At 48.6% G+C, this 26782-nt stretch overlaps 1 protein-coding gene across 2 annotated transcripts; it reads left to right on the top strand.

Moving 5' to 3' along the window:
- Positions 1-43: 43 nt before the first annotated feature.
- On the top strand, positions 44-26398 carry SIDT1 (SID1 transmembrane family member 1). Of its 2 annotated transcripts, XM_017731975.1 has the most exons (25): positions 44-181; positions 1188-1358; positions 1565-1610; positions 4386-4487; positions 5246-5329; positions 5456-5549; positions 6924-6995; positions 7366-7459; positions 8552-8595; positions 12466-12537; positions 13739-13887; positions 14519-14592; positions 15104-15170; positions 15799-15872; positions 16422-16545; positions 17569-17686; positions 18076-18212; positions 19862-19970; positions 20353-20367; positions 21132-21208; positions 22325-22371; positions 23167-23272; positions 23568-23678; positions 24428-24541; positions 24946-26398. In XM_017731975.1, the coding sequence occupies exons 2-25, from the start codon at positions 1297-1299 to the stop codon at positions 25006-25008; spliced, it is 2055 nt and encodes a 684-aa protein (XP_017587464.1). In that variant the 5' UTR covers positions 44-181; positions 1188-1296; the 3' UTR covers positions 25009-26398. The 2 variants fall into 2 exon arrangements, with proteins under 2 accessions (XP_017587464.1, XP_017587465.1); XM_017731976.1 differs by lacking the exon at positions 20353-20367.
- The last annotated feature ends 384 nt before the right edge of the window (positions 26399-26782 follow it).

A 26782-nucleotide genomic window follows, 5' to 3' on the forward strand; every position in this document is an offset into this window, starting at 1 on the left:
TGGAGCTGTCTTGTTTTCTAATTTCAGCTTATACTTCCGTGTACTCTCTCTTCCCACAGGTAGATGCAGTGCGGGTGTACGTGAACAGCAGCTCTGAGAACCTCCAATACCCCGTCCTGTTTGTAGTTCGCCAGCAGAAGGGAGTGCTGTCATGGCAGGTCCCACTGATTTTTCGAGGCCTGTAAGTACTGGAGTCTCTTCTTTGTGACACACTCATCTACCAGCTGTGTTCATCAACAGCCTCCCTCAAGTCCTACCTCTTGTAACCTGTGTAGACTGCAGGGCTTGGTTGCAGAGCATTCTTGCTCACTGCCAGCTGGGTTTAGGAAGACCAGGATTTGATGGCTAACCTCTTACTTGGCAGTGCTCTTAGCTCTTGGCTCTTGGCTGCTCTTGGCTCTTAGCCTCTCAGATAGGTACACAGAGTACCAGGAGGCTTGTCTGCGGGGGAACTGCCTGTGTCCCCAGTCAGTGAATCTACCACACGTCATTGCTGTCATTCCGTGGTTGCCTACCATGTGTGCACATAGTTCCTGGGCTCTAGTTTGGAGCAGGGTTTGAACAGGCTCTTGAAAGAGCACCCTAATTTCTGTGTTAGAGTGCATTTGGGGAAAAGAGCCTCTGTTTCTCACCTCAGGGACACTTAAGTTAAGTTTGTTCTAGGGAGTGGCTGTTTTGAAGCTGCTTCTTTGCAAAAGTGATGCTGTTTTGTATCTTCATCAACCCCAGAGCTCGTTGGGCTGCAAGTTCTGAAAACAATTTTCAGCCACCTTAGACCATTTAAAACGTGAAGCTTCATCCTGTGACTGAATCCTGGTGCCAGCAGCAGATGTCCTGCAGTGTTTTGCCTGATGCAGGGGATGGTTACAGCGGTGGCTGTCACTGCTCTCTTTGCCTCCACTAAATGGCAGATGTTAGATATCCACAGCTGTCGTGGGCTGTTCCCTGAGGGAAGTGAAATGTGGAGGATGACCAGTCCCTTGTGCAGACTGCAAGCAGCAACAGAGGTGGAGCTTCAATGCTGAATAAAAGACGGAATGCTCCTGGCCTTTCAGAGGAGAATTTCAGTTATGCAAGCAGGGGAAAAATGATGCCATTCTTAGTAGTGCTGAACAACTTCTTAACTGCTCGCTCTCTCTCTCTTTCCCATCCAACTTTCTCCTCCCTCTTTCCCCTGGCTGTTGTAGCTATCAGAGGACCTACAATTACCAAGAAGTGAGTCGGACCCTCTGTCCCTCTGAGCCAACACCTGAAACAAGACCCTCTGACCAGATTATATTTGTGGATGTCGCTTCCATGGCACCATTCAATATTGCATATGAGCTGCTGGTCACCAGGCTGGAGAACTTCCAACTTGAGTAAGCTGGCATGTGAGAATACAAATGCAATTTCTTCGTGTATCACTTGAATGTCACTGAAGGGATTTGGTCCATCTGCCTACTCTTCCCTTATTTTTCCTTCCCAGGAAAAAAAAAAAAAATTCTTTTGTTTAATTTGAGGGTGCTTTGTGTGTATTCCAGCTCTGAAAGTTGTAGACTTCAACATCCTGGTATTTGTTTTCTAGGACCAACAAAGCCTTTAACTTCACTGCCAGCCCTTCCCAGCCCCAGGTAAGGAGGAATCCTGTGTAGATTGCTTGTACGTCTTACCACATCCAAGGGACTGACATGATCTTTTGTTAGAGATAGCAAGTCTTTTATGACTAGGTAGTTTCCCTCTTAGGATGCCGGGAAACTTCCTTACTGTTGAATTTTCTGTGGATACAGCGAAGAGGTAAGAGTGCTTCAGTCACTCTAGGGACACATTTGGGTCCTCCCAAAACCCATGAGCGGAGGAAATGAATGGTACTGGCACTTCAGGAAATCCTGGAAATGTCCAGAAGTCCAGAGGTCATTGGACTGCTGAACTTCCGTGAGGTGGTACACACCAGTGTTGTGTTCCTGCCAGTTCTGGCTCACTTGCCTGAGCATGACTTGTCAAGATGCAGTCTTTACTGGAAAAAAATAAACACAAAGATAAATAAGCTGTAAAGGTGCAGCAGAACTCAGGCTGCTATTCCTTGCTCAGGGCAGCAGGTCAGGCTGCAAAGTGATAAATGAAATGCCTGGTATGTGTGTTAGTTCAGAAGGAAGCATATGTGAGCAGCACCTCCAGCTGAACAGCTTTGCTTAAAGCCCTGCAGATACAAATCCTCTCTTGAATGAAAATGATGTTGGCAGTAACTATAGAGATACAGGAACATATATAGCTGGGAAGGTGTGTAATTTACCCAGGCTGTCTGGGATTCTGTTTTTCTTGTTGCTTTCACTGTTAATAACACCATTTAATTTTAGGTTTCCTATTACCAGGCATCCCTAGCTAATCCTTTTTGCTGTCAAATGTCTTAATCTGGTTTGCAGTTTCATGCAGCATTTTGTACTGTAGGAGCAGAGGGAATGATGGACTCTTTATAAATAATACTTGGGATTTTGTAATTTGAATATAGAGTGTTTAGGATATGGAATTAACTTTGTGACTAGGGTCTGATTTTTTGTGACAATAATATGAGATTTGTGAATTTTAATTTAAAAACAGATGTATGGAGTAGAAGACTGCTTCTTAATTGGTATAATGCTGAGGTTTTTGTAAATCAAAGTATTAAGCAGTTTACAGGGGTAAGAAAAAAACGATTATTCCAAATCTAGATGGGTGCTGGAGAAAGACATAACAATTGAAGGAGATGTTGTCTGAAACCCAGCTTGTGCCTGAGGGCAGAAGCAGAAATTGGATATGCTTGTCTAGGTCAGAAGTGTTGGCTGGATGTGTTTATAACACTTGCAGTGTGTGCAGCAGAGAACTGCCGGCCTCAATGCCCTTGTGTTAATTCTGTACCCTGATGCAAGCATGGCTTAAAGGAAATGATAGAAGAGTCCTCATGAACTAAGAGGTGGTCCTCATGCACCTAAAACTTTCCAAGGGGAAAAAGTGCCCCTGGGAAACCAAGGAGCTCAGTGTGCCTGTGTCCTTGCTTGGTGCAGACAAAACATGCTCTGCTAAGGAAACCGGCTCGGTGAGTTTGCACTTTGTAGGGACTTGTGGTTGGAGCCAGCGCTCCTTCAGCAGGGAAGGAACCCTGCTTGGAGAAGGGTGATGGGAATAAATGCTTTAGTAGAAATGGGCAACTTAGAAAAGGCTTGGGTGATTTCCTGTTTATCCCTGCCCTTCCACTTGGGGGCCCCAATTCCTGGGATTGGCATGGGGGAAGGGAAATAGGAAGCAGCTGGCCTTGCTCAGCACTAAGGTTTATGGGCCATAAAGGGAGCTCTACAGTTGGAAAGTCTCAGATGATGGTTTTGGAGTGGGGATGGTGGTAGCTTCCAGTGTGGCAGCAGTGATTGCCTGGTGACCATCTGGAAGGGAGGAAGGTGGCTGGTGGCAGTCCTCAGCCTTGTGTCCCTCCGAGGGGGCCTGAGGTGCCCATCAGCCCCTCACGGTAGCTGTGGCTTGGAGCCTGAGCTCTCACGGTCTGGCCTCCAAGTGGGATGATGGGAGCCCTCACAACAAGCCTGCTTGCTGGGGCAGGCACAGGAACCCACTTCTCCAGCAGCTGGCTGGGGGAGTGCATCAAACTTTTTACTGGAAAAATGTATAAATAATGATATTGCCTGGGACATCTTTTGCCCAGATATGAAAAGGCCCAGATCTGTAGAAACAGCTTTTTCTGACCCCAAAAACTGTCCTGTGGGCCTGCTCAAACCATGGAAGCACAAGAGATGCCATTCCTTCCCCCCACAGGAAAAGTAGGAATATTGCCAGATGTTAGTGTCTCACAGATTTTTTCAGAGCTACAGCTGAGTTATATTCAGTGCTGAAGTGCAAAGAGAAACCCCCATTATGCTTTGCCATCAAAGCAAACAAACAAAAAACCCTAAATCCTACAACTGATATAATTTATTTATGAAACTCTTGACAGAGTTTTAGCTATTTGACTGTTCACAGTCTATCTTTGAGGCAACCCATTTGAGAAAGCTCCATGATGTGTTCCATATATAAAAGTAGAGTCAGCAGTATGGAAACATCTGGAAATTGCTCATTCAACATAAAATGGAATGGGGTGTAAAATGAAGTCACTTCAGCTTAAGGGAGCAGAAGCCATGCTGTGTTTTGCATGTTGAAGATGCTTGTGTCTAACAGCATACTGTGCAAGGGGGACAGTTGCCTGCATGTATTTAATCTGCTCTTCTGTAGTGTAAGACCCCGATACTTGAAATCTGTTTTTTTGTGAAAGCCATCCACATACAACCCCAAAGCCCATCGAGGGCTGTGCAGGTAGCTTAGAAAGGTGCTGAAGATACTTCCAAGGGTGATTTCTGGATCATAACTCTTGTACTCTGCTTTCTCTGCAGTATTTTCTGTACAAATTTCCTCAGGATGTCGATTCAGTCATTATTAACGTGGTGTCTGATGCAGCCTACCCATGCTCAGTTGTCTCTGTCCAGGATATTGTGGTAAGTCTGAGCAGAGAAGGGCAAGGAGCTGCCTGCTGGAGCTGTGTCCAGTTGTGAGGGGTCTGTGCCTTGCAGAGGGAAAAGCCCAAGGCAGGGCTTTGCCCTGATGGTGCTGGTGGTGAAGGGAGCCCCTAGAAGAGGAATGAAAAGTCTGTTGGAAGGAGGCCAAGACGGAGATGCTGAGTTCAAGCAGCTCATACAGAAATCTTTGTTGTAAATAGGTGAACAAGCTGTTCCTTTCTAGCCTATCCACAGGGAACACATTCCACACAGGGAATTTTTGTCCCCCTTGTGAGGTTCCCTGCTGCCCTGTGAGATGGGTCTGTCCCTCCATGGGAGGGTGTTGGGTGGAATGTTGGTGGGTGAGAGAGGGAACAGTGCTGTTCCCTTGACTCTCCCTTAGCTCATGGCAGCTTGGGGAACTTCTGATTTTTAGACATGTTGTCCTCCCTGCTTTTCAATTTTGATTTTCTTTCTGTGTATTTCATCCCCATTCCTGGGGTCTTCCCTCCCATGGGGGCTGGCATGGAATATATTGCAGCAGGGAAATAGCCCCATATTTATTCTCCTTTCCCACCTCCCTGAATAATGCAGGGTCCTGCAGTGCGGGAACAGACAGAGATGCAAGATGTTTTGTTCCCTTTGATAGCCCATCTGGGGCTCTTTCTTCCTGTTCTGTGGTGTGTTTTCCAGCTGGTTTTCTTTGAAAATAGTTTGGATGTTGTTCCTGGTTTAACCCTTTGCTGTGTCTGTTTTAGTGCCCAGTGTATGACCTGGACCATAATGTGGAGTTCAATGGAGTTTATCAGTCTATGACAAAGCAGGCAGCCATAACAGTGCAGGTGAGATTGATTTGTGTCCCAGTGTTTTCTGGTGCCTGCCTAGCAAAAAAGCCCTCATTGCTGGCCTATTGGAGGGGAGAGGCTTTGTGTCTCATGGATTCTGTCTTCTTCCATCCTTCTGTGCAGAGAAAAGATTTCCCAGGTGAGCAGTTCTTTGTTGTGTTCGTCATCAAGCCGGAGGATTATGCCTGTGGGGGCTCTGTGCCTTCTTCAATTCATGGTAAGTTGTTCTGGGAGCTGGATTTGATGGCTGCATCTGAGTAATGGAGCAGTGGGTGTCCTTTGGGACCTTCCTGTGGGATGCCACCAGGTGATGATGTAGGTCTGTCTTACCCAGGTAGTTGTGAGGAAGAGTGAAGTATAAATTTGATGTTGGGCAGGTTAAAAGTCTTGATGAATGTAGGAGGTGGCTGGCTAGTACAGTGCCTGGCATGCTGTGGTTATGCCCTTTTCAGCAGCACCACTGGTGTCTTTGGAGACGCTGGAGACATCCAGGCAATGCTGCTTACAGCTTTTTGTTTCGTCCTCACCCCTGCTCCCTGCTGCTGTAGTATCCTCCTGGCTCCATGAAGGCTCAGTTCCTGCAGAGAGCATCTTCTCCCACTGCTATCTTGGGATCTGTGACAGCCCTGAACTTGGGGGAATAGGAAAGATTGGTAATTTTGGGAGAAGAATTTTACAAAAGACTTGTTCTAATGTCTTTTCCAACCAGAAAACACTCTGTCCACTTGCTGGGCAGTGATAAAAGTAAGGTTTCCACCAGTCATGTGATGACTGTAACTGGAGTGGGAACATTCCTATCCTCAAAGCCCCAAGGTTTCTTCCCTGTAGAAAGAGCAAGACTGCAACCAACAGATATATTGGGCTCCCTCAACAGCTTTTTACTACTCCCCTGCCACCTTTCTGCTCCAATTTTCCCAAAAAAAAAAAAAAAAAAAAAAAACCAGGTGAAATTAATGCAGTGTTAATTGCATTAATTTATTCAGGTGGAGTTTTAGTTTTTATTCTATGAAGTGCTTGTTGCACCACTTTTGTTGTTTCCCACAGATTTGGAGTGGGATTTCCTCCAGTTGATTGTTCAGCAGAGGAAGAGTGAACTGTGCCCTTTGGAGTGTCATCCTCTCATCCCAGTGCTGTCAGCAGAGCTGTACTGGCCAGGTGTGCTTAGCCCTGCAGAAACAGATCGAGTTTCTAGAGTGGCATCCTGCACAGAAGTGTTTTACTCACAGAGATTTGGCCAAAGGCAAAAATGGACTCCCACTACCTGTAGTGAGAGAATCTCTCCTTTGGGGATTAAATGAATAGGGGATGAGATGCCTTTGGGATTCAGACATCCAGACTTAAGCAATGTATGGAAGGCTCAAGCAGGGATTTCTAGTCTGAAAAACAGGTTGTGAATAGGGAAGGGGGAGGGGAAACATATGAGAAAGGCTGTATATTGACAGATCAGAGAACAGTTTAAAGCAAAACCACACACACATTTTAGTAAAAAGCCAGACCCTGTTCCTTGTGCAAGTTCAGAGAACCAAGATCAGTGCTGAAAATCACTAATGTTGCTTGTTTTTATATTTGCTGTACACTGTGCATCTCACAGGAAATGTCAACCGTACCTGGAACCTGCAGCGGACAAAGAACCTTCAAGTGATGATTGTGCCCTCCATTAAAAGTCAGTGTCTTTGGGCTGAGTAGCTTTACAGGGGAACTTGGCACTGCTGAATAGAGGGGTATGACTGGGCCAGCATCCTCTGAAGGACTGGTGCAGAAAGCACCAGCAAAGGAGACAAAACCACCTGGAGCCCTGGTCCCTTCCAGGAAAGGCTGTGTGGTGCACCAGCTGGCACTGGGGGTGAAGAAATGGGGGGAAATCTTGCAACAGGTTCTGTCAATTCCTTTTGAAGAAAGCAGATGGCTTTGGAAGGGCTGTTTGGGGCTGGGCATTGTTAGCAGGTGGTATTGGGAAGAGCAGGACAGGAGTGCTGACCCTGAGAGGTGCTGTTCCTGCTCTGTGAGCTGACTGATCCCTTCTCTTTCCTCAGAGTCTGATTACATCCAGGCCATGTTCTTCAGCTTCCTGAGTTTCCTCTCTTTTTACCTGGGCTCAGTGGTTGTTGCTTTTGTGCACTACATTAGGTGAGTCCAGGGGTTATACAAGAACACCCTTCCTGTTTCTAATCATCCTCAGGGACACCACACCCTGCAGAAAATTGGGGGTGAGTGGGGTGGCAAGCATCTAAACAGAGCAGCTGAAGAAGTCCATGACTACTCAGTGGGCTCCTACTGACCATCAGCCAGAAAATACTTCTTCCTCTGCTATGGGACCCATGGAAGGATGAAAATCTAAGGGTCTGCCCTCTACATCTTGTGGTGCCCCACCCCTGTGTTTCCTTTTATAAGGACACTGGGCAACAGGTGGGAATTGTGAAGGGGCTGATGTGAGATGTGGAGTGTGAGAGCATTGAGGAACGGAGGTACTTTGTTGCTGGACTGAGTACTGCAATAAATGGCAGTGACTTGAATACTTCCTTGGAGTCCCAAGAATGCTGGTTTCCTTCCTCACCTGCCTCCCCTGCCCCAGACTTTGGTGTTTGGGCTTGTGTTGAGAAGAATCTCTGCATGGGCATGGTTTAACTTCAAGACACATCAATGAAACAACATTTCGTTGGAACAATTCAATGAAATTACTTAAGTGCATGCTCTTAATTTGCTGTTACTTTTCTGTGTTGTGAGAATATGTTGTTTTTTGGGGTTTTTTTTACCATCTCCTTCTGGACATCTGCATTAACAGAGGTGATGTGAGTGCCTCTGCCTCCTGCTGCCCCTTTAGTAGACTCATATGAGCTTGGTCCCCTGAGCAGGGAACTTGGGTTTGGAAAGGTGATGTGAGGCTCCCTCCCAACATACTGAGCAGTGTAGGATGGGATAAGTAATGGAAATGGTTGTCGTGCCTCTGGTGGATAGGTGAGGGGGTAAAAAAGCCCTCTGTTGCTTTGGAAGTTAGAGAGGTGGACAGCAAACAGTCATGACTGAGTTGTGTCTAGTCCAAACAGTATTTTTCTTTTTTTGTGGTTGTGTGTGTTTCTTTTGTGCTTCTTTTTGTTGGTTTTATTTGTTTTTTCAGAGCTTTCACCATACTTACCTATTGGTGTCCTAGATAATCTTGCTATGGCTGGCAGGTGATGAGATTTGTTGGCTGTCTCATGAGTGCTGTCTATTGCTTTTCAGGGTTCAGAGGAAGGCTTCAGCTGGGAGATTGAGTCCTGAGCATGGTAAGGTCTCTCCTCTGTTGTGTGACAGCTTTGAGTGAACAGCACAGGCCCCAGGCCAGGCATAGGACAGGCTGTCAGTCAAGTACCTTCTGTCCTGGAGCTACCTTCCCTGGTACCTCACATAGTCTCTGGTGCTGAGGAAAGATGTTAGAGCTTCCTCTCTGCCCTCACAAGAGAGGGCCTTTGAAGCCTGCTGCCCTGAACCTGGAGCTGACCCCTACCCCTAGCAGCTGCCTTTTAAAGGGGTGGAGGCAGGCCAAACCTTGCCTAGACCTAATGTTCCTGATTAGACATGAAAAAAATCAATGCCTGTTGATTTTCAAACGAGGCACTTTTGAGTATGCTAGCTCTTATGCTTTAAGAACTCCTCTGCCTGGTTTAAGCATGGCGTCTTTTAATATCTTAATTGAATTTAAATGTTAATTTGTTTTTCACTGGAAGTTGCAGACAGCCAGGTGAATGAATGACTAGTAGAGTTAGGTAGTGGTGTTTATGATGTTTGTGTTGGCATTGGATTCAGTTTACTTTGTGCTGCACCCACATTTCCACGAACTGCAGCTGTCTGCCTTATAAAAACAGAGCTGCATCTAAGAAGCCACCAGTGAAAGATGGAAGGTTTTGTCATGTGGATGAGGGGCACTGGGAGTTCTTGCTTTCTGGTGAAGTGTGGGAGTCTTTTCATTTTGATTAAATATTTAGTGCCTGCAAAGTAGTTCAAAGCGTTGGTGCTGAGGTCATTTGTGCCTCTCTCCTGGAGGAAGGGAGGACATTGTTTTGGCAGCATTGAAAGGTTCTTGATGTTATTCCTTTTTTGATGCCGAGCTTTTTCAGTCTCTCCAGTCTGCTACATACCATCAGATAAGCATGGTAGCATAACCGAGCTGTGTTTAGAGGATCAGCAGTGGAACTTCACTCTGACTGGCATTAATGGGCTTAATATTTCTGCTGAATACCTGGGGGCATTTGAATTCTTAGACTTGCTTTGTAAACCAGTAAGATCCACATGTATCCCTGTATGTGGAATCTGTGTGAAAGGTTTTTTTCACAACATGAACAGGGAACTGTAAAAATGTTGGTAAATATATTCTAATTTTATATCATTTGGGATGGATCCTGCTGTAAAACAAGAGCAGGTCTTAAGGCACTGAAGAAATGGGAAAGGCCTGTGTGTTGGGGAGTTTGGGTAAGCTGAAGGGACCTGTCCAAGGCTTTGGAAGAGCTCCAGGGTGCTGACAAGGAATCACTGTCTAAGACAAGGAGGCACAGTCTCAGCCAGGTGAGATGAGAAGTCCCAGGGAGTGCTGCTGATGCTGCAGCTGAGGTTTAATGTGCTGAATCCAGCTTAGAAGCTGCCTTCTGAGCTGCCCTGGTGAGAGGTGGAAGTTAAATTCTGGTGCTTGGAAAGTTCCCAAAGAAGCTGCAGGGCACAGATGCTGTACTTAGTATGGACCTGGAGAGTAGAGAACTGGGTTGCTGAGCAGGGAGGATTGCCGAACAGCCTCCCTGTGAAGGGAGAGAAGAGCACAGTTCCTTCATAGTTTACAGCTTCCCTCTCAGAGGCACCTGCTGCTTCTGTGACCTGTCCTCTCCCTTGTAATCCATTGCCACTTTCACATACCTGGCACTGCATGTTGCAGCCACGTCCTTTCTTCTTGGGAGGAATCATGTCCTACCCACACACTGTTTCTTCATCTGTTGTCTCTTCAGGGTGTGTCTGACTGATGCTTATAAAATGGTAATTAGCATCTTCCCTGTCTTCCAGATCAGTGGACACCCTGGCTTTCTCGGTTTTGTTTTTTTTCTCCACTTCCCACCTGTTGGAATTTCCTTCCCTCCCAAGTACCCCTGGATCTTGGCTTGTTCATTACTCCCCACTCTTTTTCCCCACCAAGGAACTGGATGGAAGTGCTCAGCAATCTGTCTTAGCCATTTGTCTTTGAATATCCTGCTACTCCATGTACCCCTTTGCTCCTGTTACCCATCCTATGTCTGGCTTCTGTGGTTCATTTTTTTTTTTCAATCCCATGGCACACCTTCCCTTCCACATCCTCACTATCTGGTGGAGGCAAGAGCTGGAGGAACCACGCCTGGTGTGGTACATTTACTTTGCTGACTCACTCTCACAGTGGGAAGTGGGACTGAAATTAGTGGGTGAGCTGGGTCCAAAGTGGCTGTTAGAGACATGACAGAGTGCCTTTTCTCCTTGGCTTGCCTGCTTTGTCCAGGTTTAAATCTTCCTTTGGTTACTGGGGAGAGAAGGTTGACAGGTCACTTGAGAGAATAAAGCCCGGTCCAAATTTAAGAGTATCCCTGTGGGACAGGGCTGGCAGGACTAGGAATTGTGCATGTGCCTTGGTGCCGTGAGCATAGGGAAATGCTTTTGCCCTCTTTGCAGTGATCTGGATTTCCAAATGACTTTTAAAGCAACAGGAAGAGCTTCCTTGAGAGAGGGAGGTTCGATTGGAGGTGATGAGCAGAAGCTGCATGTTGCTCCTGCAGCAACCTACAACAACATCCTGCCAGTCTCAGCTCAGGGCTCAAGGGCTGTCACCTGGGGAGCTGCAGGGTGCTAGAGCCCTCCCTCTGGTGCTCAGCCCATGCTTCTGATTCTCCTCTGAGCTGTTGCTTTCTCTGTTAAAGGCATGGGGCAGGAGTGTAAAGGAGCCGAAATTGAGACCAAGTCTTAGCCCCCAGGCCAACAAGCACAGCAGACATGCCAAAGAAAAGCAGTAATTGGGACTTGAAACATCAAATAGCATTGCTGTATTGGTGTTTCCCTGACTTGGGCTCAGTCAGGGAGAAGTTTTAGATCTCTTTACATAAGTGGCTAATGAAAATGGTATAAAAACCTATGCCACGTGTTACGGAACTGCCCAGAATTTCCAGCTGGAAAGAGGACTCTGCCTGTGCCAGTCACTTTGAGGCCAGTCATGCACTGGGAAGCCAGAGATGCAGCTTGGGAAGCCTGGCCATTGGCAGGCTGCAGTAAGGCTTTAAATACTATGCCACGTTCTGCCTTGCTTTGCTGCTGACTGACCACATGATGTTGTTGGAAGGGTGGAACTTTAAAGCAACTGAATCTGTCTCACTGTGTGCCAGCACTGGAAAATGTGGTCCTGCTCGTGCTGGCCTTGCTTCCCTCCCTTTTGTGGCTATGGGTGTCTGATCTCTCAGTGAGGGGATTCAGCTGGCTGTTCCCTGCCGTGTTGTCTGGTGCGAGTTCAGCTGCTGAGCTCCACCATGGGAGGCAAAAAGAGGGAATGTGGAGGCAGGAGAGCACTCCTTTTTGCTTCATATATGTGGGCAGAAGGTAGGATGTTCCTAGCCCTCAAAGACTTGCCCTTCTTGTCATCAACACAAGATCATTACCACTTTTTGCACAGAGCATTTTTTTCTTTCTGCTTGGTTGGTTAAAATTATGTAGCAGCTGTCTTTCCAGTGTCTGTGACTCTTGCAGGGGCAGCTGTAGGTAGCAATATTTGAAGAGATTTGAGGAGTTGCATGAGATGGGGAAGGAAAAGAATTAGAAATTCATAAGGCTGTTAAGAACATAATGAGACTCGCTCTAACATTTACCAAGTCTTGCAGCCCCACAGTGTGATCCCTACAGAGTGCTGGAGGGGGGCTCACACTGCCAGTCTCACTGGCAACCTGTGTGGGGAGGCTGAAGGGAATGGGTTTGCTTCACACTGTAAAACAAGGGTTTTCCTTTTGCACGGTATGCTCTAGAGGGAGACTGCCATCTGTTTAGGAGAAATGTTGCTTTTCCCAAGCCTCTCCAGCTCTTCAAGCTGTTTGTATTCACCTCAGAGATGTTTTGAAGCACTGACATGAAACTAACTGTCCCTCTTGGGTCTGTTTCCATTGCAGGATCTGGGATGATGACTTCTTCACACCCCATCTCAGCCAGCACTCCTGAGGGAAGCAGCTATGGTGCTATTGGTACAGTATATTCCAGAACTGGGGCACAGGGAGGCTTCTGCCTGGGGTAGGGGAAGGCACTTTTAGGGTGATTTAACACCAGAGGAGAATAAAGCTGCAAGCTTTAGGAGCATCTTGCAAATATTTAAAACAAAAAACTAACCAAATTGCAGTTTATGAGGTTCAGATTGTACTTCAGGGAAAAGCATCTGTATAATAAAACTGGCAAATCTGAAAAAGGTGCTCTGAGAGACTGTCACTGGAAATGTTTGTCTTAGACAAAGCTACGGTCCCCTGACAACTGTGGGTGACAATGCTGCTTCAGACAGGACATTTACTAGTGACTGAAAAAGGTTCCTTGCAAGCAAGCAAGTAGGAGCCTGTTAGTAGCTCACAGCCTGCCATTATACCAAAGCATGCCTATCCCTGGGAGGCTGAGGGGTTGTGTGCCATAAAGCAAGACAGAATCGGAGTTTCTTGCCTCCGGGGGTTTCACTAGGGAAGAAATAATGTCATACTGTCAACAGGTGAATTATGCCCTGGCAGCAGAGGAGAAAAAAACTTCCTGAGGGCTTAATGACCACTTTACCCTTCCTTCCCCTTTTTCCAAAGAAATCTTTTTAAAGCATTTGGGAAATGAGGAGGACACTTGTCTTCTGCCCATATGGGCAATGAGCTGGGAGTTGCCCAGCCTGTGAGAAGTGCAGGCAGGTCCTGCTGACCTTACTGGGCATGCAGTGGGAGCAAAGCTGGTACTCTGCCTGCTTTGAAAAATCGACTTTCTTCTTTGTCTTTTGTTCTACAATATTTTTAGAAAAGCTTAGATATATATAAAGCTTACATAAAATCTCCAGGTTAACTAGGTGAGTGTGGGTTTGACCCCTAACAGTCTGCTTCTTTCTCTACAGCATTTTGTCTTGTCTCAAAATTCCAGATTTCAGAGCCCAGGCTAGTCGAGAGTAGAAAATGTTAAGAGATGAAAAGTAGTAGAATGGAAGCAGGGTAAGAACTAAAATGCTGCAGAGAGGGGGAGATAATGGTCCTTCAAATTGCTCTTAGCTGATAACCTGATACTTTTAGGAAGGTTTGGGATCATGGAAAAACTTTTTCTCTGAACTGGCCGTATCAGCTTGCCAAAGCATCTGGGACAGCTTTATTCTTGCTGTGCACAGAGGGATTTAGCCTTTACCCTGCCTGTCTCCTTCTCCCCACTCTGGCCCAGATGAGTCCAGCTCCAGCGGTGGACGTCAGCTGTCGTCCCCCGAGCACCGGCCCCCTGCTGGTTCTGACACAGACAGCTCCGTGGAGGAGGAGAGCGACTTTGACACCATGCCAGAAATTGAGAGCGATAAGAACATCATCCGCACGAAGGTATGGCTGGTGTTGCAGCTGTGGCCCTCATGCTGGGCCGTGGGCACATCTTGGCCACGACCAGCACTGGTCACTTCAGTGAAATCTCAAAAATCCTGTTCCCTTTCAGGGTAGATTTCATCTAATAAAGCCAAATGTGCTTCTTAGTCTTTTTTCAGTCAATGAAAGTTTTCCCACTGTGCTGAGAGTGCTGCTGAAATGAGTGCTTTAATATGGAAAATCAAAATGTATTGGGGACTACTGAGAAAGGAGGAAAATGCCCATAGAGCATCCCAGAAAGTTCAAGAAGGTTCAAGGAAGATAGGGAGAAAATAATCTGCAACAGTAGGTGGCTGTTGAGTACCAGTAATGTGACTACACTGGATGTGCGGAGGGGCTTTAAGCCAGCAGCTCTCAAACTGCCTCCTTTTGTCATCCCACACTTCTCTGTGTGGTTGGAGCCATTCCTGGAGGTCAGAGAATTTTGCAGAACTTACTCAAGTAGAATCAAGGGACACAGTGAGTTCACTGTGTAAAACCAGTCCAAATACCACCAAGCTGCAAACATGTCAAGATCTTCTACTGCCATCTGTAATCTTCATTGGTTTTCTTGTGTTTTCTCCCCTGCCTTCCCCACCCCCTAATGTTTTAGGTGTTCCTCTATCTATCAGACTTGTCCAGGAAAGACCGAAGGATTGTCAGCAAAAAATACAAAATCTATTTCTGGTAAGGTGAAGGCAAACTGGTAAGGCCCAAACTCTGGACCCAGAGTCTCTGGTTGTGGAGTCTGTCCACATGCCCTTCTTCTGAACCACTTCCGAACTATCCTGTTACCCATTCTGACCCTGTTCCAGCCAGTAACTGCAGACCCCACATACCTCAAGTAAGGACATCTGTGGACCAGTGCACACATGATCCTGGCAATGGATTATACTTTGCATCATTGCTTTTAAGCGTGGTAACAACCAGTGTACTGGAACATAGTGGGAAGAAGGAGAAACTGGCACTCAAACCCATGAACTTGTGGCCAGCATCCTGGCTTTCCCTGTGCCCTTAGCATTTGCCTCCTGTGTGCATGAGCGCATGTGCTCCTCTGCTTCAGGAGGTCATAATGAGATCATAGCCCCAGAGCAGTGGGGTGTGCACGTTCCTCCACAAGCACTGTGGGGCTCTCTCCTGGGTGTGCACCCCCAGTTTTGGTGTGTGTTTAACTGCTGCTGCTGTCTCCCCTCTGCAGGAACATCATCACCATTGCGGTGTTCTATGCCCTGCCAGTCATCCAGCTCGTCATCACTTACCAGACGGTGCGTTTGGCTCCACAGCTGTTCCCTCTTGCTTTAAACTGGCTCTGTGCTTGTGTTGTGCAAGGATGACAGTCACAGTGAAACTGGCATCACCCAGGAGTTCTGCTCTGTGTGAGGAGCAGTTTACCTTAGCTGTGCTCTCCACACTGTGTTGATGTTACAGTGAGCTTAGCTCACCAGGCTTGCAGTTCTGCAGTTTTTGCTTGGGAACTGGGAGTGCTGCTGTTTTCCTGCTCAACTGACGTCTCATTTGGGTCCTGTTTCATTTTAGAGACAGGAGGAATTTGATTTTATCTCTAAGAAACAGCCGAAAACAAGTAGTGTGTGCTGTGATTTCTCCTCCCTTCTCCCAGCCCTTGCTATCCTGCTGTTATGCAGATATCTGCAAGCACGTCTGTTGGTGGGGGGGTTGAGAGCACACAGTGTTTCCTCTGAAGACTGTTACCAGGTTTGTGGCCCGTGACAACATCTTGTCCTACCCTAGAAGCTTTGCTTGCAGATGTCAGTACTCCCCTGAGCTAGGCTGTGTCCTGGTACACCTTGTGTTTGTGCAGTGTTTGCATGGGGCAAACGCCCCAGAGCAGGGAGGATTTGCTAACACCGAGTCTCCCACCTGCTCTGTGTCCAGGTAGTGAATGTGACGGGCAATCAGGACATCTGCTACTACAACTTCCTGTGTGCTCATCCCCTTGGGGTGCTGAGGTGAGTGATCCCTTTCGTCCCTGTGTGCCTCCTGAGTGTTTGTGCTGTGCCCAGGTCAGGATTTTATGCTTGCCAGGCTCACAGTAGCAGTGTTGATAAGATCACTGGGAGTTTAGGACTCTGATCTTTCTGCTTTGCTCAGTAGTGGTGCTCTGTTGCAGTGAGACACATGCACCCTCGAACTTCTGGCACCTGGGCACCCCTTGGAAATCGTTGGCACAGCATTGAGGTGCTCCCGTGCTCTATTGGACACTTGTATCCAAGGTGCAGCAGCTCTGCAAAGAAGTTCAGTGTTTTCAGTGTAGCATTTCTCTAAATTAATGTGGGAGTGCAAAGAAAGCCCAGAGTTGGGCTCTTAGAAGAAGTGTTAACTGGGACAGGTGAACTATTCAAACTAAAATTGTTACCTAGAATGTAAAATTGCAGTTCGGCAGCTGCTGAGGTGAAGGGTGGTGGAGGGGGAGCAAAACGGACTCAGCTTATCACAACCCAGCATTCAGCTTCCTGCTGCTGTGCTGCCTTTGCCTTACACATTCTTCTTTCCTGCAGTGCCTTCAACAACATCCTCAGCAATGTGGGCCACATGATGCTGGGCTTTCTCTTCCTCCTCATTGTGTTGCGCAGGGACATCCTCCACCGCCGGGCCATGGAGATGAAAGATATCTACACCCTGGTAGGAAGCGTGATTGCCTGGGGCTGAGTGGAGGCAGGGAAGATGGAGTGAACTCAAAAACCAGAGTGATACACACTGGGTTTCCACTTGCCCTCCTTGCTGGGGGGTTGAATCCTCTTTTCTTCCTCCTGTGCAGAAAGGTCTGGGTGGGATGCTTATGTTCCTGCACACCCCAGTGCTTTACTGCTTACAGTATGTCCAGAGTGCTGTGGTGACCCAGCCTGGGCTTTTGAAGACAAGATTAATAGAGGAAGGGCTCCCATGGCTCTGGCTTTTCCTGCAGCACTCGCTGTGGAGGAACTGGGACAGTAGGAGTGTCTCAAGATGCTTCTCTTTATAGTGAAGTTTGATTTGTCTTAACACAAGAGCTGCTTTTGATAAGTCAGAGGAATTTGGCTGCCTCAGTGTCTGAGGCAGAGCTGCTGGTAGCCAGAGCTTTTGTAGTCTCTCATGGGAGAGGATGGAGAAATCTGCAGCTCTTTGGGCAGAGGAGCTGGGGGTTTGTGGAGACAAACAGCTCTGTTTTCATGGGCTTGGTAGCAAGTAAAGGCATTAGCAGTTGTAAGAGTCTGCTGCTTGTGGTTTTCAGGTGCAATGTTGGTCAAATTGTGATGGAAATGCCTTCTCACATGGGCTGATGGGCTCTGCTCCTCAGGTGCTTCTAACACCCTACTGACCACAAGAGCAGTTCTGGGTCCACAGTCCTCTCTCAGTTTTGGGGAGGATGTAACACAGCATGAGATACAGGACAGAGATTTTCAGTCTCATGATGTCACTTCCAAGACACTGAGGTCTTCAGACCTGAACTTTCAGCATGGTTAGCCTGGGTTTGTTGCCTGTGGATTCACCTGGCTATGCCATGTGTCTAAATCCAGAGCCTGTGGTTGCACACAGGGCACTGTGCTGCACTGGTGACTGGAGGACTTGTCTAGGAGTTAGGAGGGATGAAGTGATGGAGAATGGAAGCTTGCCTGTGATCAGGACAGTGAGGATAATTAACTACACAGCTCTGCTCTCTTCCAGGACTATGGGATCCCAAAGCATTTTGGTCTCTTTTATGCTATGGGCATTGCTCTGATGATGGAAGGAGTGCTCAGTGCCTGTTACCACGTCTGCCCTAATTACTCCAATTTCCAGTTTGGTAAGCTGAGTTTCCTTTCCCCTTTTGAGCTGGAGCTAGGATTTGCCATGTTGTGTCCCCCACTGAATTGCTGACGTTTCCCATCCCTCTACCCTTGCAAGTGTCCCTGGAGCCTGCCTGTTTCAAAGCTCAGTCAGGAGGTTGTGATGCCCTTATTTTCTGATTTTCTGGCACTTATTTTCTGATCCCCTTTAGTTTTTGTTGCCCCAGAGCGTGCAAGATGTACTGCAAGGTGGCAAAGCACAAAGTGCTGTACAGTGCAGTGCAGCAGCAGGGCCAAGCCCAAGGCTGGCAGGCACAGATCCCTGATGCCTTGTGTGCCCTTGGAGCAGCTTTCTGAGGCCACTGGCAGTAGCTGTTTGCACTGTTTCTGTTGTGTCCCTCCACAGACACCTCCTTCATGTACATGATCGCAGGACTGTGCATGCTCAAGCTCTACCAGACCCGGCACCCAGACATCAATGCCAGCGCCTACTCTGCCTATGCCTCCTTTGCTGTGGTGATCTCCCTGGCTGTCCTTGGAGTGGTATGGCTCCTTCTTACCCACCTGCTTCTCTGGGGAGGAGATGGCATGGCTGGGAATGTGGCTTAGGTGTGAAAATGACTGGGAAAAAGAGCAGAGTAGGATAAGAGTGTGTTAAGCAGCTGTTAGCATTTGAATTCTCAGTTCTGCTGGGCTTTCCTCCTCCCTTCCCCTGAGCTTTCAGGTAGGAGAAGAGCAGAGCAGTTTCTTTTAGGTGGGCTTTTTTTTTTTGGGCTTTGACCACCACCTGCCATCCTTCTCAAGAGGAGAAATTAATGCATCCAGATGTATGTGTCCAAGCACACAGATGGTCTTCCTGTGGCGTGATTCACATTGGAGGAAAGTGGGGTGAGGCTGCCTGAGCTTCCAAGACCAAGTATCTTATACCTGATGGCTTGTGCCTGTTTTTTCCCTTTGGAAAACTCCATGTTGTTTGGCACAGCTCCTGCAGTTGGCCTCTCAATCTTTGGAGAGGGGCAGGCTGGGATAATGTCTGGGGGGCTCTCAGGCAAATTCCTGGAGTACCTGCCTATGGAAGGGCACTGGAGCAGAAGCTACAGGACTTTTCCCGATTGCTCATAGCATTGCAAGTACTGAGCTGGGCTCACCAGAATCCCCAACCTGTGCTTTACCTTGGAGGTCTCTGCTTCCTGTCTTTTGAAGGACTCATTTTCCTTCATCAGTAACTAGGCAAAATCCATGGAATTCTTGCTCTGAACTAGCAGCTAGATCCCAGTGGGCTGTCAGCTCCTCACTACCACATAATAGAGAGGTCTTTGTTTACAAGACTGTCTGTGGGATAAGGCATGCAGGAGGAGCTGGTGACCTTGGGACTTCCCAAGAATCTCTTGATAGGTGTAGTAAATCTTGACAACCCAGGTTCAAAACACTGAGACTTTGTTATGGATTGCTCTATCTTCTTTTGTGGGATGCTTCGAAGCTGTTCAGTGGATCTTGAAAGCAGCATGTCTCCCTTGTTCCATTCATGGAGAGGTGGCTTTTCTGCTTGTTTTTTGGTGTGTGGTTTTTTTTCTCTGCCCACACAAAGTGAAAAGTTCAGGTGAGTTCTTTGCCCCAGGGAAGGGGAGTGGTCACAGCCTGATGGCAGATCAAGAGTTTCTGGACTCCTTATTGTATGAATGAAAGATTAGGGGTTTAGTATAGCATTAACATGCGCTTGCAGGTTACTTCCAGTCCTTAAATAAAATGAAACTGCACAGTAGGAGCAATTGCCTGCAGAGCACTTCTGTCCTTTTTGGTCTACTTTGGTACAATTGTTAAAGTAATGGTTGGTTCCCTGACCACCTTTGTAAAAATCTGCGTCCTGACCAGAGAGCTGCTGCCCAGCCCAGCAGAGAGAGCTTGCCTGGCCTGGGGGTCCCTGCACTGCTTCTCCCTGGGCCAGCTGCTGTCCTTCCTGTATTGTCTAAAGGGGCATTCTGAAAGAGTGGTCTCCTCTCCAGGATGCTGAGTTCCTCTTGCTTCTCTGGACTTTGTTTTGAATTTATAGATCTGTTTTCTGGTTGGAAGTTTTAGGGGCTTCTCTTCCATGTTCACTAAAGTTGTTTAATGTCCCATGATGATGTAGGACAGGAAAGGATTGTACTGCTGAAAGAGGGCTCAGTTTGCTTTTAAAATGTCTTTGCTTTCAGGTGTTTGGGAAAAATGACATGTGGTTCTGGGTTATTTTCTCAATGATCCACGTTTTGGCCTCTCTGGCTCTCAGCACCCAGATCTACTACATGGGCCGCTTCAAGATCGGTGAGTGCTGTGACTGACCCGTCTCCTCCCAGGTGTGCGGGTGCCTCCTGTCCTCACCTGCCTGTGCAGCACAGTCCTGTGGCCCCTCTTCTGGGCTACCTTGTCCTCTCATCCCTCTGGTGCTTTCCTGGCCTCTGAAGTCCTTGTGCTACTGCTTCCCAGAGCAGTGGGAATCAGCAGGAGCTGTGTGCTCTGTGGTGGCAGGACTGCTGGGCTCTGAGGGAGCTGCCCTTCAGCTGCAGCTCTCCCTAGTGCTGTGCTCAGAGGGGTGACCTACACCCTGTCACGGGGTGAGGGGGGAGAGGGCCTGCTGGGGAGCCTGACTCTTGTGCTCTGCTTATAAACCTGTTTCTCCTTCCTCTTCTGCTCCTGTCTGCCTCAGACGGCCCTGACTCAGGTAACTGTCCGCAGCTTTCCTTTTTCCCTGTTGAACTCATTGTGCTGAGGTGTAGCAGCCAGGGATTGCATGGATGTGCATGGGGAGGCAGGATCGTGTGCCACCTGGGGTCAGCTCTTGGGAAGTGAAACCGGTTTGCCAGCAGCACTGCCAGTCCTGTGCCTTGGCAGGAAGGGACTGATGCAGCACAGGAGAGCTCAGATCTTGGTGCAGGAGCCTTTTCAAGCTCTGCCTTGTGGCTAAAGGGGAACATCTGTGTTCATGCATGCCTGTCCATCCCCACTGCCACTGATGGCTCTGCAGTGAAGCTTCTGCAATGATTTTGAGATTAGGAGTGTCTTGAGTGTGCTCTGCCCTTCTAGGACCCTCTAAAGCCTGTGGGACCTGTTTCTGCTGTTTCCCTGCTCCAGCAGCTTGTTCTATGGAAGGTGCTTTTCCCCCTTCCTACACAGACATACACCTTTCTTCCAGAGATGGGGTTGCAAAGCCAGCCTCTACACATACAGGCAGGGCCTGCATGACTTCTGAATAGAGAGATTTTTAAAATTTATTTTTGTTGTAACCTGTTGTTCTGGCCAAATGCCATCCACATCCTGTGGTGGATGCCCTTCTGCTCAGCACAGACTGCTCCCAAAGGGCAAGACATGAATCTGCTGACACCTTGGGTTCTATGTTGTCAGCTGGTAGGTGTCAGCTTCTTCCTCACAGGTGTTTTAGAGCTCACTGTGCTGGCTGTTCTGGCTTTTTATCCTTTCCTTTGACAGACTTGGGCATATTTCGGCGAGCAGTGATGGTGCTGTACACGGACTGTATCCAGCAGTGCAGCCGACCAATGTACATGGTAGGTGACTTCTCATCTCCAGCACCTCTCAGCAATTCTTCACTCTTTAGGCAATGTGTGGATGAAAGAGGTGGGGCTACTTGAAGAAGGGATGGTCCTTGCTTCCCTTGTTCTCTCTCCCCCAAAATGGTTGGGTAAGTGTAGGTCTCTGCTGGAGTGGTTTACCCCCAACTTTCAAGCCTCCCCTGACCTCAGCCTTGGTGAATAAAACATCAGAGCAAAGGTGATACAAGCATTACAGGATTTGCCTTTGCACTTGCTCTCTGGGAGCATCCATTCAGAGGAACAGGTACGAGGCTCTGTGCAGTGCAGCCTCTCTGGGGAAGGCTGCAGTTATTTTGGTTTTGTGGCTTAAGCAAAAGCAATTGCCATTTCTGCAGCACCTCAGGGCAGACAGCAAAAAGGTAAGAAAAGGTGGCTGTTACCTTGTGTCCCCTGATTGCTTTCTCCTTGGCATAGAGTGCTAATTAGGGCTTGAGGCCAAATGGAGTTTTTCACCCATGAGCATCCTTTTTCTTAATTTTTTATTTATTCTCCCATCTCTGAATAAGCAAACTTGGTCCATTCAGGCATGAAGTAAGCCTGGCCAGCCTGAAATAGCTACATCATGAAAGCAGCTTGTAAGCATAAATGCACATGCCTCGTAAATATAATCCTTCTGCCTGCTGTAGTTACAGTGCTTCCCTAGCTAATGGTGAGATGGGAAGAAAAAGGGGCTCTCTGAATATGTGCAGTATGCTGTCCAAAGCTTCCCCTGCTGCCTCTTTCAAGCACATCCTTGCTCTCTGCAGTAATTCTATTGTAGAACAGTGGGAGGGAAGGAATCTAACTAGAAAAACAGTAGAAGCAGTCAAAGGATTCACAGAACCTCCTGAGGCCCCTTAAGTGCTGAGCTTGTCCTTTTTTTGATGTTTAGTCTCCTTGCAACACTTTCTTAAAATTTTTGAGGGTCAGAGCAGTTTCCACCCAGAAAAAGCTCCTGCAGAGCCAGGTACGTGTGTGTTTGCAGGAACCAGACTCCAAATCCTCACATAATGCTGTCCTGAGTTTCTGAGGCAAAGGCCTCTTTTTGCATACCCTTTTCATTTCATCTGATCATCAGTGTCTTTTCTCCAGGACAGGATGGTGCTGCTCATTGTTGGGAACGTGGTCAACTGGTCCTTGTAAGTACAGGCATGTTGGTGCCTCGTGTATTTGTGCATGTGAGCAGCAGGATTTGGTACTGGCACACAGGTGGCCTGGAGTGATGGGGAGATGCAGCAGTGTCTGTGCAATAATCCTGTGCTGGGGCCCTTCTGACGTGTGTTGGCAGGCAGGCTGATCTGAGGGTGGTAGGCAGATCCATGGGATGCAGTACATGGAGCTACGTGGAGCATCCCTGAGGTTTTCAGCTCGGGCTGTCTCATGGCTCGTGTCTGAGGGAGTTTGTGCAGGGCTGGCCTGGTACTGTGCTGCTGTGTTGTGCTTCCCACAGAGCTGGGAGATCTCTCTGGCACAGCCAAGGTGCAGGAGACCTGACGGACACTGAGTCACAGAGCCTGGCTGAGCAGTAACTGCATGGGAGGGATCAGCTCTTGGATGAGACCTAAAATCATTACCCCAAGCTCTTGCTTTTGGCTAAAGCTGCTTCTCAGGGATGTGTCTTCAGCCAAATGTACAGGTCTAGGACCAGATCCTACTGAGTGAGATGTGTTTGGCCATGGGCTGGAAGCAATCCAGGGCCCTTGCCTGTCCTCTGGGGTCTCCAGTTGCTTCAGCAGCTGACCATGGCTAAATTTCCTCGGCTGGGAGCAGAGGCAAACAGTGCATTTCCTCCAGGGAGTTGTGGTGCTGTGGCACTGGTGCTGTGTCCTGCAGTCCTGGGTGGGGGTTGGAACAGTGTGTGGCTGTCAGATTGGGGATGTACCCTGTCCCCAGTGAAAGAGGCTGGCTGATGTCCCTTTTATCCTCTGTCTCAGTGCTATCTTTGGGCTGGTGTATCGACCCAGGGACTTTGCCTCCTACATACTGGGAATCTTCATCTGTAACCTGCTGCTGTATCTGGCCTTCTACATCATCATGAAGGTAATGGGAGGCAGCTGTAGCTGTCCCTGACGCCCCTGTCTCCAGAGGGGAAGGGATGGGCCTTTTTTCTGGCTGCAGTTTGGGTTCCTGTGGTGCTGCAGAGAGATGTGGAGCAACCTTTGTGGGGCTCTGGGTGGGGCAAGGTGTTGGGGAGGGATGGTGTGTAGGCATTTCAAGGGTGGCTGGGCTGTGTCTTTGGGGGTGGGCAGCCTTTCGCTGATGGTGCAGGCTGGTGTGTGAGCCTTGTGCATGGCTCTGTCCCTGGGAAGAACTCAGGCTGTGTCCCTGTCTGCAGCTCCGCAGCTCTGAGAAACTCCTGCCCATCCCCATGTTCTGCATTGTGGCCACGGCAGTGGTGTGGGCAGCTGCCCTCTACTTCTTCTTCCAGACCCTCAGCAGCTGGGAGGTAAATTTCCATTTTTTTTGTTCTTCTGTCCATCTTTGTCTCATTCTCTTTCCTTCCTGGTGTTTGTTTTGCACAAAAAAGACTCTGGAGAAGTCTTGGGCTGCTCATGGGGAGTTGAAATGGCTGAACTCATTTAGCAGACTTGTGACAGGAGCATGGGAAGCTGTGCTGAGCCAAAAATGACTGTAGCTGTGTAGAGGCTGTTTATGACCCAGGTGATCTGGAGGTGATTGGTCCTTCCTAGGGGACAGAGGAGGAGCTGGGGATCTGAAAAGAAAACCGGGAAAATCCTGACCAGTGCTGGGTGGAAGATATCCCTGGAGCAGATGGCCACCTGGGGTCAACCAGGTCAGCCTGCCTGGGCTTGTTAGGGCTCTTGGTGACCTGGGAGGCCATGAAATCCTGACTGGGTGCCTTCTAATAGGATGTCACATCCATCTCCATGGAAATGAGGGGCTTGCTTCAGGGTGGTCTGATGGAGGCTGTACAGCTTGTGCTATGCAGAACCTCAGATGTGGAGACCAGAGGCTTCCCCTTGGATATTGGATTGTGGTCCCAGATCCATTTTGAGGTCCAAGTATAACATTGTGTTCCTGTCCTGCCCTTGCCACATGTCTGGCCAGCACAGCACCCTTTCCTGAACCCTGCTTGAAGGGTTAAGACAGAGTGATCCCTGTAGGGTCCAGTGTGGCCAGCAAGGGCCCAGTATGGGTGGATATCAGGTCCTGACCCTCTGCCTGCCCTCCTAGGAGACTCCAGCAGAGTCCCGGGAAAAGAACCGGCCATGCATCCTGCTGGGATTCTTCGATGACCATGATGTCTGGCACTTCCTCTCTGCAGCTGCCTTGTTCTTCTCCTTTCTGGTGAGTCCTGCTGAGCCTCCTACTCTGCTGGATGGCCTCACCCTCTCCTCTTTCACCTTGCTCCCCTCTATCCACGTGGAGCTGTGACTGCTCCAGAACTCCACAGAAGTGCCCCAATTCCTCTGCTTGGCTCTACCTCCAGACTTCCTTCACAGTGGGATGCTCCTTGTCAGTGGGATCAGGGATCAGACTTCCTCCTTTATTTCTCTCCCAGTGCCTCCTGGCCTCAAATTCCCTCTGGGGCTGTGGGTCACACAGCTGTTGTGGGGAAGCTGAGGGGCTGCTGTTGTGACCAATGACGCATGGATTCGTGAATACCTCCCATAAAAGCAAGGCTTGAAGATCTGAAAGGAAGACCTCCCTGGCCAGCAAGACCTGAATCTGACATGCACTTTCCTCCTCAGGTCCTGCTGACCCTGGATGATGACCTGGATACGGTGCGCAGGGACAAGATCCCAGTGTTCTGAGTCCCCAGGGACATGGGCGCAGAGGTGTCCCAAACTGCTCAGCCAAAGGCACTGGGCCACGGGTGTCTGTGGGGAATGAGCCTGCTTCTGTGGCCAACAGCCCAGTGGGAGCAGGAGAGCTGGATCCCACAGCAGGCATGAAGGGGTGCTGTGGCAACTGAGGTGGGACCAGGAGGGAAGATGATGTTTGCTCCTTTCCTGCCACATCCTCTGGGGTAGGCTTGATCCAGAGGCCAAGGCTAGTACACAGCCCTCTGGCTTGTGGGTGCAGAGGGTGCTGGAGCCAGTGATGAGGGAGGAAACAGGAGGGGAGGCATGTTAGAGACCTTTGCTTCCCTTCCTTCTTGCTGGTGTGCTCTGCATCCTCTCTGGTGAGCAGGCTTGAGAAGTGCCATGCAGCTCCTCCTGAATTGGGAGCTGATGCCTGCAGCCTGCAGGCTGCTGCCCTCAGTCTCTTCAGCAGCATGGGGAGAGCATTTGGTTCCTGTCCTGTAGCAGCTGAGGGAGCAAAGGACTCCAAACTGAGGTGGCAGTGGGAGGACTGTGCTTTCTGTTTTCTTCTTTTTGTTGGAGAGACTCCTCTGGTAGCTGGTGGGGAGCCATGGTACCAAGGCTGCAGCGTTGGTGGGAGGTGGTGAACTGGAGCTGCCAGACTCAGAGCCTCCTGCCTTGCTCTTGCAGCCTCTCTGTCACTCAGCCACACTCCTGTGGCAGCTCCAGTGCTGGCACTTGTCAGTCACAAGTGCTCTCCTCAAGCGACCCTAAGAGACACCGCACAGCAAAGCCACAGCCTTCCGTGGCAGCCCTTGGCTCCTGCTGTGTGCCTTGCCAAAGGAGCAGGGTGGAACAGGGAGGTTTTCCAGCAGCCCCAGACTTTCTCCTCCCATGATCTTGCTTTGCAAAGCAGGTTCCTTTATGGCCTGGGAGTGTGAAGGAGGTTTTGGGGCAGTTGGGGTAGAGCTCTTCAGCTAAAGATCTGGACCAAATTTTCTTCTCCAACTTGTCTGAATCTGAAATGAGTTTTTTAATGGCTTCTGCATTCTTTCCAGTTTCTTAGTTATTTAAAAAAACAAGAATAAGGTGTGAATTATTTCAGGCCTTGCATCTAAAATGGGACCTGTTTTGCTAATTTGCAATTAAAAAGTGTTCTTTGAGGCCTGCTGTCCTTATTCTTGTCATTGCCTGAGCATTTTTACTTTGGTGTATGTGCATGTAGCCAGTGATGCAAAGGTTTCATTCCACTTCTGCTTACTAAAGCAGATGACTCTGGTGATGTTTTACTCCAAGAGTCTATATCTCCTTGAACAGTTTTGCAACAGCTGGTTTTTATTTTTTTCTAAGTTGGAGTTTGTCGAGATGGTCAATAAAATGGATGTTCCTGGTTCCCTGCTCTGCCGGTTAATCTGAATTCTTCTTGCTTGTGCTCTCAGCAGCAGCAGAGACAGCAGTCGTGGCAGAGGGGTGCCCAGTGGTGTCACACAGCTGAAACCATCCTTGGGACTGTCACAGGCATTTCCTGAGCACAGGTGTGGATGACCTGCTTGTTCTCTTAACCAAATTGCCTTTGTGAGGCTACATGAAGAACAGACACTCATTTGTCACTGTAGTCCCTTGGGCAGGGTGAGGAGAGGGCTGGAGGAGGAAGGACACAAGAGGCTGCCAGCCTTTATCTTTCCGAGCAGAGCTGTGCTGCTCCGGAGGGTGTCGGGGTAGCTGTGCCAGATTGAAGGAGGACCTGTGTGCCCCCAAATTTGTCCAGTTCTGGGAACACATT

The sequence above is a fragment of the Corvus brachyrhynchos genome, unplaced genomic scaffold (assembly GCF_000691975.1).
Source record: "Corvus brachyrhynchos isolate BGI_N302 unplaced genomic scaffold, ASM69197v1 scaffold3, whole genome shotgun sequence".
NCBI lineage: Eukaryota > Metazoa > Chordata > Aves > Passeriformes > Corvidae > Corvus > Corvus brachyrhynchos.

Excerpts from the sequence above, each read along its gene's own strand:
- SIDT1 (XM_017731975.1), top strand. The coding sequence starts at position 1,297 with ATGGCACCATTCAATATTGCATATGAGCTGCTGGTCACCAGGCTGGAG. Across the intron at positions 1,359-1,564 it reads CTGGAGAACTTCCAACTTGA|GACCAACAAAGCCTTTAACT; the intron begins GTAAGCTGGCAT and ends TTTGTTTTCTAG. Across the intron at positions 13,888-14,518 it reads AGAACATCATCCGCACGAAG|GTGTTCCTCTATCTATCAGA; the intron begins GTATGGCTGGTG and ends CTAATGTTTTAG.